General features: G+C 32.8%; 1 protein-coding gene across 2 annotated transcripts; it reads right to left on the bottom strand.

The window, feature by feature from the left end:
* Window positions 1-546: 546 nt before the first annotated feature.
* On the bottom strand, window positions 547-12,606 carry LOC115441373. 2 transcript variants are annotated; one of them, XM_030166146.2, is made up of 2 exons: window positions 12,454-12,598; window positions 547-4,860 (listed from the first exon to the last, which is right to left on the bottom strand). In XM_030166146.2, the coding sequence occupies exon 2, from the start codon at window positions 4,849-4,851 to the stop codon at window positions 1,345-1,347; it is 3,507 nt and encodes a 1,168-aa protein (XP_030022006.1). In that variant the 5' UTR covers window positions 4,852-4,860; window positions 12,454-12,598; the 3' UTR covers window positions 547-1,344. The 2 variants fall into 2 exon arrangements, with proteins under 2 accessions (XP_030022006.1, XP_030022005.1); XM_030166145.2 differs by lacking the exon at window positions 547-4,860 and adding an exon at window positions 6,825-10,633 and having other exon boundaries at window positions 12,454-12,606.
* Between the last annotated feature and the right edge of the window lie 784 nt (window positions 12,607-13,390).

Here is a 13,390-nt window from a genome sequence, read left to right as displayed (position 1 = left end):
TATATCCTTCTCTTTCGCCAATTATTTACATTTTTTTTGAGAATTGCACCTAAAAAGTATAAAGCTATAAAATGTGATCTCTTAAACCGTAACAATTGGCCCAATCGCCTTAACCAGATTGATGAGCAGATCTAATGGAACGGATCATTCACTTGATCAGCTACCAGGGTTATCACTCGTTATTCGACCGATGCTGGCCCTAAAACGAGGCCTTGACGTCCTACAAGTTAGAAGTGAGAATTAACGGTCTCACTCAGAACGATGCGAAAGCTCGGCGAATTCGAGGCGAAAGAGTAGTAAGACCGATCCTTGCACTGGACGGTAGACCGGGACAATCCCAGGCAGAAAAAGAAGAATGTCAATGACTGATGCATGCCCATTGCTTTCCTTACACGGGGAGCGGAAGATTTCGCGCCCCGTCAGTCATGCCAAATAAGCAATGTGCAGACATGACTTGATTATTATCATGTTTCCTGAACCTTTTTCATGCCTTGCAGTCGAAAGACTTGGATTCTGCCAGTACTGGGGTAAATAACGATACACAAGAATGACAAATACATTTATTGAAATAAAAATATTACATAAAAAAATAGTATGCACACGTATTAAAATATGTTGGATTCATGAAACGTTTTATGAGGTTCATTATTTATGAAAGTGTTTCATTCAAGTAACTTATGTCGCGCGCTATTGTTAAATATTACCATATTATCTAATTTGATACTATCTAGTAGTCTCTGTTTGCCTAAATGATTGTTGTAACGTGAATGAGAACCGGCCAAGCAGCTCAACAATATCTTAATATTTTGTTTGCAGTCAGTCAGGCATTATGAGAATTAACAATGTTGTAATTATGATCAATGATTAGATAGTAGAATTACTAGATAAAAGTAAAGTTATCATGAATGTGTATGATTTTTAACTAAGTTCGTTTTATAGTTATAAGATTTTACAGCTTAAAGTGAATCTATGGGTGATAAAAAAAATGAACAAAGCAATTACTAAGACTGAAATTAACGTTAAATAGGTTAAGACTTAATTTTCTATTTAATGATGTTGATTTTTACAACGAATTGCCTTTTTTAAAACATTTTAACGTTTCACCAGATACTGACTAAATTATTTTTTATAAAGGGCTTACCACTCTAAAAACAACAAAAACATTTTTTTCTTATTAAATTTCTCGAAGTTCCGGGAATTCCCGGAACTTTGAAATTGCCGGGAATTCCCAAACACTAATTGAGAGCTTTTACTAAAAGCCCTCAATGCGTGGTTATCTATTTCAATTATTAAATGAAATAACAACATTTTAGTGTATTAGTTATTTCAGAATTCAATGAAACATTATTCTTCGGCGTATGTTGGAAATCTGCTGTAATAATGCATTTTAATTTCAGGCACGGGTCGTTCTGCTATGATTGTATGTATTTTATTATACTTCACTTCATTGCTACATGTGAGGTAGCACTTGGCAGGTATAATTGATGTTACGCTCAGAAAAGCTTGAACAAAATCTTTGTCTTTAAGCATACATTCATAAATTTTACAGATAGTGTCGGTAGACATTATAGCATTAAGCATTTTATGTAGAACATTGGAGAAAAGAACGTAAATACAGGAAAATCGCGTAGTCACTTCTTCTTTCAAATAAGATCTACAAAAATTAGCAAATTCTGGAGCTATGTCCAATGTTATGTCATCCCAATCGCATGTTGTGTCGTATTCGCTTAACAGTTTTGCCAAAGCTGTTGCTAATTTCCACATTGTTAACATTTTGTAGTTTTCTGGTACAGGCAATGATTCTAATTTCTGTTGAATAGAACAAAACATTTTGTATGGTATAATCAAATGTTTATCCAGAACATACTCTTTCAAATCAATATAAATCCTGAAAAGTAATGTTGATAAATTTTGTAAATTATTAGACTGTTTAGTGAGATTCGTTTTGTTTTCGAATAAACGTGTTAAGACAGGGTCCAAAATAGTTTCATATAGTTCAGTCTGTTGTTCTATACTCGTTGCGTAGAGCAGATATCCCGAAACTACTTTAATCATTTCATTATAGTCGCCAATTGCAATTGCACTTTCACCTTCAAAGTTAAATAACTTTTTATTTAGGTAATCTTTTATTATTTGGCTAATAAATTCCTTATCAATAGACTCTATTATATATTTGCAATATTCTATTAAGGTATCCATGTTTCTTTCGTACCGGTAAACGCCATCAGTTATAAAGTGTTCTCGTAAACGTTTATAGGCATTGTAACATGTAACAATATAATTTGGTCTGATGAGTGACGGCACCTCGTCCATACGCACTAGCAGATCAAATAGTTTAGCATCATCTGTATGATTTAAGTTATTTATGAATAATTGCAATAGTGTCCACACTTCTTCTACTTTATCAGTCTCCTCAGACTTGAGAAGTTTAAACGTATGTTTAAATAACTCCGCACGAATACTAGGATTATTGGAATCGTTCCATATATTCAAGAATATTGTTTTGAGTTTTGTTGGTTCGAGTCTCAGAAAGGCAAAACGAATACCATGTTTTTGTACAGATACCGGAGCATCTAATAGTTTCGGTATGAATTCCCGACTGAGATCAGAGTTCATATTATAAAACACGGCGAGAAGGGAGGGAAGAGCGTACTGTAAGTAATCACCCTTGGCATACCAGAAAATGGCATTGGGATTTAGTTGAGGTCGTGCCAGATGCATATTTTTAGCAATATGTCTTCGCAAACTAATCGTAACTTCATCGATTTCTTTCCAATTGATCTTTGCTTCCTCTGGTGCATAATTCTTAATAATATCAATTAGAGACTTTTCAGGTATTAAGCCACACAAACCACGTACGACAGCTTTGTGGCCCTCTAAATTCTTGAGACGTTCTCGGTATCCATTTGCCCAATCGAGGGCCAAAGATTCGGGCCAGTAAATACGTAGCTTGCTATGTAACAATTTCATAGACACATTGTCATCGTAACATATCTGCTTTACTTCCTGATTATATCGCAAAAGTAATCCTGGGTCGTGTTTCAAAGCATTCACACACACATCTTGAGAAGGGTACAAAAGTAGAGATTCTTCAAACATGTGTTTTCTCCAGGATTTATTAATATTATACAATGCTGAAAGACTTGCTTTCCAAGAATTCTCGTGTTTGATTTTTGTTATTTCTTTTATTTTATTCAGAACAAATGGGTAAGCAACTAATTCTTTTTTCCAATCGTTAAGTAGGTTCAACATTTGTTCCAACGTTTTTGATATTTCTTTAAGTTCCGTTTCTGTGGTAACATTTTGTTTTTGAATTTTACGCACTAAATAATTATACAAAAACGTAAATACCTTTTCTTGCTCTTCGTTGTTCAGTTTATTGCGGTAAAATTTAAGAGTCTCAAATGAAAACTTTTTAATTATTATTTCGGGTACTTCTTCGTTGTTCAAACAATTGTGAAGGACTATTGAAATAACACAGTCTTGCACATCTTGTTCTTTATCTATATAAACATTCATGCTCTTAAATATTTCATTCAATATTTCCCAAGAGATTTTACTATATTTATAAACTGGGGATTTTTTTATGAGATTGCTTATGAACTGGTTTTTCAGGTTGTATTCGTCATTAATATGGTTGCTTATATAGTATTTTAATAGAGTTTGAAGATTCTCCTCACTTTTACCTACAATACATATAAGAGTGATTAACATTGGATACTTTTTAACGGGAATAGGTTCCATCTTCATCATTTTAGTAATTGCCTCAAAAGCTATATGAAATGGAGCAAATTGATACCACTCATGTTTTTTTAACCCACAAGCCTGCGATAGTTTCTTCATGCGATACATTTCTGAGTCGAAAGGTATGATTACATTATCCTTTTGTTGAGCTATGTTGTCAATAAAAACTGTTTTTACGAAATCAAATCGTTCTTCTCTTGGTATTCTTTTAATAAGATATGATATTTCATGAGATTTTAAAAAGTTTCTCAGATCATAATTTATTCGATCGCTTTCCGCTTTGTTAGCTTGCTCTAATAAAAAATCTTTTATACTTTCTTTTTCTATATGCTTAGCAAAAGTAGCAATATCTATCAAATTCACGTATTTATCGAATTTTTCAAGGATTCTATCACGCGATTCTTTCATTAGTAACTCTGTACATTTAACATTAAATTTAGGTAAAGATGTCGAATATTTAGTGTCTTCTAAGAAATCTAAAAATTGATCGGTATTAGTTTTCAGTAAGAACTTTGCGATGTCAAAACATGGTAACGAATAATAAGTATTTCCTATTACTATTTCGAAGACTTTTATAGATTTTTCACAGAGACGTTTGAATAACTTTGGCTCCAACTTATCTGCGTGTAGTTTCACGTGTTTCTTAATAAAGGGGATGGAGCAATTCGGGAGCCATTTAAGTGCTTCTTTTATCCTGTTTTCGCTTAAATAAAACTGTTCAACGCGCGGTTCATTGTTCAAATAGCGTCTGATATATTTCAATAATTTCAGACCGGCTTTTGTAGACATTTCTGGTAAAAGTTGCTCCCGTACATATTGTGGGTTAATGATGTGGGCATACTGGTCATCAGTAAATAGCCAGGTACTCTTCTGCAGCGCTCTGGAGACATACATCATATCTTCCGACTTAAGAATATTAAGTACAAATTCCACATTCTTTTTCTCACATGCGACATCTATTATCAGTAAATTGTCTTGATCATTTTTGTCAAAGTCCACGTCTTCAATTTTGATGATTGTTTCATCTTTGAGTGCTTTATGTAGAAATTCGTTGTAGTTTTTGTGTTTTTTTCCTAGATTCTCATGTTCCAGCGTTGAAGTATCCATCTTGAGTTGCTGTAAAGTAACAAAAACTATGAATGTACTTATGAATTATGACTATGTCTATATTTCAGTAGGTGTTACCACCGCAATGTTTATTAACAACAAGCACAGTTGTGTTCCGGTTTGAACGACATAGTAATTACTGTCCATCTAGAAACCTAATCTCGAATATCTAAGGCTTACAAGTGCAGGGCTCTTCCGGCTCTGTTGTTACTTTATATGGGGAATCGTACCGCTCACCATCAGGTAAACTTCTATTTCGCTTCGCCAGTAAAAAAATTATATCTTATTTTAAAAGAAAAATATTTTATTTTATATTAACTAACTATACTCTTTAATGTTTTTATGCAGATATTTTTTATTTTACTAATTATATGGTTATTTTACTAGTCAATATTTTATGCCAACAAAATTAATTAACTATGTTTAAACATGCATTTCAACACACGAGTACTCATAGCACGTTTGACACTGGCAGAATTGTCGACATCGGCACTAATTGCCATAATATAAAATAAAAAAAAGAAACATTACACCCAAAATTTCATACACGGATAGTAGGTATATAACATTATAGGAAATTCAATAGGCAATTCAATTAAATATTGTCCATTATACTTTTGTCAACTTCTATCTTTGTATCAATAAGTACTACATTAAAAGCTTTGTTAGTGTTTAAATGTATTATGAAGAAATTATATTAGTGTAGAATACAATAAAACACAAGGTAATTTTATCGTCATAGAAACTTTTAATAAAATTATACTTTTATTAAGTAGTAGTTATAAAGGTTAAAATAGCATAAAAATATACGTATAAAATGTGCAATCTATAAATACAACAATTGGAATGTATGATTGAATATGTGTTCCCGCTCCACAAAATCTCGTGCAAGGTAATTAAGTGATTTAAATCAGTGGTGTCCTTAGGGGAGGCAAAGTGATCAACCGCCTGGCTGTGTTGGGCAAAAGTAATAGGATTACAAATTAACGATTACGATTACAAAATGTTATTAGCCGTACGATTACAAATTACTCGGAAAAGTAATCCAAAATTTTATTTAACGATTACAATAATATTTTGTTACTAGCTTCCGCTCGCAGCTTCGCCCGCGTGGATTTCGGACTTCAAAAATGGAGCCGGTCGCGAACGTTCGAGAATGTTCGTTTTACGAAGCTACTCGCTAGGTGATTCGCTAGCCTCTAGGTGCCAAGCAAGCCGCCTGCCTGTGCGTTCGCGACCTTATATATATACAAAAATAATCCTTATAGCATGATTCAGTATTCACGCGTGATGGCTTATTATTAGCGTATTTCATGTATAACTTTGTTGTTTCTATACCGATTTCTATGATTCTTTTTATGGAATATTTAATAATGTTAACTTTTTTAATTAGGGATGACTGAGAGTGTTATAAACGTAAGAGTAGACAAATATAATGAGAAAGCTTCGAACTGCTAAGCTATCGGGAGTTAGACGTGTTATTGTGAGTCAACCATAAAAGATAGACATATGCTGTCGTGGGATATTTTTTACATAATTTTAAGGAGAACATTTCCGTCATACATGATTTCTGTGTAGCTTTAACCATTAAGGTTGCACACGCGACGGAAGCTTAAAAAATGGAGTAACTTCTCCCGATTTCCCAACATTTCCCTTCACTGCTCTGCTCCTATTAATTGTAGCGTGATGAAAAGTATACTATAACCAGCACAGGAGTATGACAAATAATTGTACCAAGTTTCGTTAAAATCCGTCGAGTAGTTTTTGTTTCTATAACGGTTATACAGACAGACAGACAGATAGACAGATAGACAGACAGACAGACAGACAGACAAAAATTTTACTAATTGCATTTTTGGCATCAGTATCGATCCCTAATCACCCCCTGATAGTTATTTTGGAAATATATTTCATGTACAGAATTGACCTCTCTACAGATTTATTATAAGTATAGATATAGAAGAAGATAGAAGATAAGAAATAGGATCAACAATAACATTTTTATAATTCTAATTTGTTACTTTTGATTACGATTACTTTTGTTCTCCACGTATGTATAAATGTAGACAAGATAAAATAAAACAATAAATTGTATACGACACAGTTCGAATGTACACTTATAAATGTAGTTTCCAACAAAATACTTTTAAATTAAACTTTAGGAAAACTCAATTTAATTAGAAATTTTCCTAGAGGCCTGTATCGGTTAAGGTCACCACTGATTTAAATTCGTATGAATTGTGAAAAATTACAATATATCCGAAATATCTAAAACATTAAATTTGTCGATGCAATGAATTTTTATTTCCGATGACGGGTGTGATTCTAGCAAGCTTCGTATTTCATTCAGGATTGGCTTTTGTTCTTCAACTGCATATATTGAGCAGTAGTTGAGTACCAATAAGTAGTTTTCATTTGATTTGTCATTAGTCAGCATGAGCTTATACAGTAGATATTGTTTATAGTATTGTTCAAAGTTTGATAAGATATTTGCCACGGCTTGTCCATAAAGTATATATATTGATGGAAAATATTTTTTTAAATCTATTTGTAAGTTATCAGTACAAACTTTAGCAAATGACGGTATAATTGATGTAAAAAATTCATCCCATTTTTCTTGTATGTATTTTTGTCTATTGTAGCTTACATGAGTCTTTATATCATCAGTTTCGTCTATTTCAACGTAGGCCAAAGAAGATCTATGCGTATTAACGAGTTCAGTGAAGGAGGTAAGAAGTTTCCAAGTTGTTATGTAAACATAATTTTCTTCGACTGATAATGAATTCTCAAGTTTATTTAGTATATTTTGAAATAATTTTACTGGAATGACTTTATTTCGGTCTAAAAAGACGTCTTTCAAGTTCGTGGCGAACGATTTCAGCAAATTTTCAAAATTGTATAGTACACATTTTTTATTATCATATTTAAAATTCCATGCAGGCAAATGGCGATCCAAAAATGGAGCTAGTATTCTTTCGTAATTTCTCATTTGAGTTTCTTCATCTTTACAAAATAGTGCATTTGTTGTGATTACATCGAGAAATTTGCATTTACTTTTGTTAAAAGTTTCATCGACATCTTTCAACATTACTTCGGCTATGAATTCGGTATCTAACTGCTCCATAATATGAGGCACAATGTTAATCAGTTTTTTAATAATATTTTCAATATAGTCCTCAACGGGCATAGACTTCAGAAAGGTGTAACTTTTCATGTAATATTTTCCTCTCACATTGTAAGGCACTTTTGTTACCTCACCCAATAAATGATATATCTTTTTATTTTCTTTATGCGATAAGTTATCAATAAAATCACTTAACAATTCCCACATTTCTTCGGACATTGCAATGTTTGATTTGCTACATAAGGCATTGTGCGTTTTTTCAAATAGAACTGCACGTATAGTGGAGTTGGTGGTTGATTTCCATGCTTCCGAGAACAATGGCTTAAGTTCTTTCGATTCAAGCTTGGAAAACGCTAAGCGAATACCATATTTTTGTAGCGATACAGGCGCAATTAGTAATTTTTGTACGATTAAACTACTTTGATCACTACTCATATTTGATAAAATTGAATTTAAAGAGGGAATACAGTATTGCAAATAATCGCCTTTGGCGTATAGCAAAACCATTTCAGCTGGCAATAAGGGTCTTGACAAGTACATCTTCTTCGCAACATACTTCCTTAGACTAAGGTTTAGTTCATCTGTTTCGCCCCATTTAATTTTGGTATCTTCCGGTGTATATTTCCTAATAAACTCTTTCAATTGCTCTTGAGGGAGAATTATCATCAAAGCCCTTATTGCAGCTTTATGTTTACTGGGATTATCTAGTTGTTGAAAATAGAAATTTGTCCACTCAGCAGTCAAAGAAAGTGGCCAATACACTCTTAATTTATTCAAGAAAATCCTCAAAGATACGGAGTCGTTGCAGCACAATTTATTTATTTCTTCTTTGTGACGTGGTAGCAAACTCGGATCATGCTTGAGTGCATTGATGCATACTGATTCCGAAGGCGATAGTAAAACAGATTCTTCAAACAAGTACTTACGCCATGTTTTATTGACATGATAAAGAATCGATAACTTTGAATTCCACGATTTTTCTTTTTTGAGTGCAATGATTTCCTTTATCTTGTTAACAATGAATGGATAATCAATTAACTTCTTCTCCCAGTGATCGAGCAGGTCGAGTAATTTTTTTATTAATTTAACTACCTCGTTGAGACATAATTCGGTGGTAATTGATTTACCGTTTATTTTGTCTTGTAAATTATTGTATAGGTATTTAAAAACCTTTTCTTGTTCAGCTGGCTGGAGTTTGTTTCTGTATGCTTTTAAAGTATTAAACGAAAATTTTTCTTCAACAATTTTCGAATTTGCTTTGTCGTTTATAGCATTGTATATTATTATAATCTCGATACATTTTTCGACATTGTTGGTAGACTGAATGTATACTTCCATACTATGGAACAATCGATTAACAATTAACCATATTTCCTCATTTTTAATAACATCTACATTTTTCAGCACTTTTTCTATAAACTTAATCTTGAATTTAAATGGTTCGTTTATATGTTTTTCATAGTAATATTGCAGCAAAGTATGTATATTCTTATTATTTTTGCCCGCGCAATATAAAAGAATTGTCAGCATTGAATTTCGTTCATCAGGTGACGATTCAGCGCGTATTAGTTTTTTTAGATCACGAAAAGCCGTATCGAACGGAGCAAATCGATACCAGTCGTAAACATTTTTAGGACTTGTCCATCCGCAAGATGTAGATGCACACATGGCCACAAAATCACTTTCCTCTCTTTCGAACGTATCCGGCTTTTCATTATGGATAAACAACTGTTTTATAAATTCAAATCGACCTTCTTTAGGCATATGTTTAAGAAAATGCTTGACATTATCATATTTAAGAAAATAGTTCATTTTTTCATTACTTGCTTGTTTCAGTAAAAATGGTTTTATATCTTCCTTTTTCATGTATTTCGCACAAATCCCATAATCGATGCGATTCGAAAATTTTTCAAAATTGTCTAATATTTTTTGAGGGCACACTTTCATTAAAATTTCACTATATTTGCGCCCAAAAGGAGGTATTTGGTAGTAGTCTAATTTCTCCACCACGTCTAAGTATCTTTTGGCGTCTTTATGTATTAAAAACAACGTTGAAGTTAATGTATCTGCGTAAACGTAGTCTTTATTTTTTACATAAATTTCTAGGACACTGATAGACCTCTCACATAAACGCTTAAGCAAATCTTTGGATATAGAATCTTTATGTTTTGTCACGGTTTGCTCAATGAAAGGCAAAGAACAATTTGGTAACCACTTTAGTGCCTTATCTAGATTCTTTTTTTCTTCGTAATCAAAAAACTCTTCCGCTTTTTTTTCATCCTTTATATGAAGTCTTATACTGAGCATGAATTTGTTAATTGCTCTGGTTGTCATATAAGGGAATAGATTTATTTTTAGATAGTCTATGTTGATTATGTGCGCGTATTCGGGTTCAGTTACCAACCATGTGCTTCGTTTCACCGCTCTGCTAACATATAACATATCTTCGCATTTGAGGACTTCAAGAATAAAATTAACATTTTTATTTGTGCAAGCTACGTCGATTTCAAGAAGATTTTCAATGTCTCCATTCTCTTTGAAGTTTGGGGTTAGTGTTATTTTCTTTTTAGTTAGTGCCTCCTTCAACAGTCTGTTATATTGCTGATGTTTCTTTCCAAGATTGTCGCCATCTAGTTCTAGTGGCGCCATAATGGTGCACTGAAAAAAACGTTTTATCTTGTATAATTTCGTAAATTAATGAGTAAGAAGATAGAATATGATTTATAGTTTTGTGGTACCGTTCTTGTTGCTTCCTTGTTTTAGAGGCTTTAAATTAAACACGGTGAGATAGTTTTTAAGGTCAATAAGAGCCATGCATTATAATTTTGCTTACTTATTTGCTTTTGGGACGTTAGTTATGTATTTGTTTTTCACTTTCACCTTCGTATAATATTTTTTAGGGTAGTTGATTACTGTACTGGATAGAACGAATGAAAATAGATTTCGATTGTACTTAATACGAGATATGAATTTTTTTATGTTGTCACAAATCGTAAACCAAGGTAGCTAGTAAGAATTTTTGCGGTATACTAAACATTACGTTATGTTATTTTTATATACAAATTTGATCAGCGCTTGTGTTCCTATTTGGATCTGAAATACTTTTTTTATTTAACTTGACTCTATGTTTGTTCGTCTGACAAGCGTCGGCCTATACAAACACATCAGACTCTCGGGTGAAATAATATTAATACGTAAATCAAATAAACCGTTATCTTTTTGTGGCAGTATCATCAATACAGAATAGTAGAGATTATCCAATTATTTAATATAGGTACAAGAATAATTCATAACAGGATGCCCTAATAGCCTGGAACTAATTTATTTTGATTTGTACTAAAGTACACTGTAGCTTCTCGTCCACATAATAGCGAGTTTTGCTTTCGATTGTCTACCTTCTCACAGATACGGACATGATATTCAAGTTTTAGATAATAACAAGGATAGGTTGTTAAAATGATAATAATATAGTGTTAAATATAATAAACCACGTGTTTTGTTCCAAGATTGTGCAGGGAATATCCATTTATGTAACCCAGCATACAGGTTTACAAGAGGAGGGAATTTCCTAACAATTTATTTTCTAACGATAATTTGTGGAAGGCACAAAATTATGCAGTGTAGATATTTTTGATCGAGAATCTGTTTTCGCATAATCTTAAAATGAGAAGCCTGCAAAGCCGGTACTCCTAAATAGAACGCACTAGCTAGTCTGGAAACTTGAAAGATATGTTACGTAAGATACCGATGTGGTGTTTCCTTAATTAGGCGCGAAGCTTGATACAATGCATACAATAAAATTTATGATTATTTGGATACAGTAAGTTAATTGGGCAAATGGCATGTTTACAGCATTGGTTAGTTTTTCTGTGGCATCCATAATGGATGTAAAAATTGCACTACCAAGATTTGGCAAGCGTAACCACACGAAGTTTACATTTAATACGAAGCTTCGTAAAATTATTTTTGTTTTCCGATGTATAATATGTAACGCATAAGATGTTAGCACCAATTATTTATTAATAAATTTCGAGTTAGAACTAAAATACATAATTGCTTTTGTAATTAAGTACTTGTAGCTGTTTGTATTTTATAAAAAGAATATTTAGTCATTGCAAAACACACTAGCACTAGATATTTAAGCCATAAGCAAAGCAGGTAAAAATCAACGTAATATACCAATAACTATTAACGAACTAAGTTTTAGCAGGAAAAAAGATATTTATTGCAATCTATTATTACCTACATTCGTAATAAGAAAACTGGAAATTCCAATGACGGATTGAAGACACTCGTACTTTAAAAATAGAATTCAAAATTGCATACAGCAGTGGGCCCGCTCCGTATCAAATAGTACATACACCGGTAATTCATATGTAATGACCTCATCCATCAAAATGTTTGGTAGGTCTTCATACAAGGAAATACAATATTAGGATAGATTTACATTTTTAAATATTAAAAGCCGTAATGCTTACCTCGTATTACGATGAAATTCGTTCTAAAAATAAGAAACTTTTTATTCCACCTAGTTATGAGAACTATTTACTTGTACAATGCAAATGATTCAAGGCCAATTCATGGCATAGATAACTATAGATTTCATGTTGCCAGTACAAAAAATAAAGCGTGTAACACCTAAAAAAAGTTTTAAAACGTACTATTTATCGTACGTGGATCCTTTATTGAACTTCTAAATTATAAATAAGGCAATTTGGAGTTCAATTCAATATTTTTTTTAGGTTGTAGCTCTATCGTCAATTTGGAGATAAAACTTGTAAGAACTTATGACAAATGAATGTACGTTTTGCGCTCACTAGATGGCGGTGCAAGTCGGAGAGGACTAACGTTAACTGTAATTTCACTCTAATGACGTTTCTTACGCTCCAATATATTTGTGTAATTTTTGGTTAGATGGAGCTGCTATCTACTTTTGTGCCAGGCACATAGATAAAATATATTGAATAATGCTATAATGGTGTATGGTGTAGCTATACAAATAATTACTGATATATAAATAGTAGTTGCAGAAAGGATTCCGCGTAGTTTTACCTGGGATTCGAACCAGGGTCCTTTAGGTTTGCAGTCCATATACTTATTCATGAGATAAAGGGACAATCAAGATAATATCATAATTTATATACATGGTTTCCCCGAACAGCTCTAGATTCTGATGCTCTACCTAATAACAAAAGAGATAAGTTAATGATTTTTGATCATCTTAATCTTATTGTCAAATACCAACCTCTTATAACTCTTTTTTTTTTGGCGGGGAAAAAGCGCTACCACTACTTGGAGGGTGAGTGGAATGGTTATATTGGCTGCACCGGTCTTACGTCCCAATGTCGACACTCGGGAGTATAATCATCCGAGCGAGCATTGGGCCGAGTCCCTAACCCCTGTATACCCTACACC

Source organism: Manduca sexta, chromosome 9 (assembly GCF_014839805.1).
Source record: "Manduca sexta isolate Smith_Timp_Sample1 chromosome 9, JHU_Msex_v1.0, whole genome shotgun sequence".
NCBI classification, from domain to species: Eukaryota; Metazoa; Arthropoda; class Insecta; order Lepidoptera; family Sphingidae; genus Manduca; species Manduca sexta.
This window is presented reverse-complemented; position numbering and strand designations above follow the sequence as displayed.

Coding starts and splice junctions, on each gene's coding strand:
- LOC115441373 (XM_030166145.2), bottom strand. CDS start 10,624: ATGGCGCCACTAGAACTAGATGGCGACAATCTTGGAAAGAAACATCAG.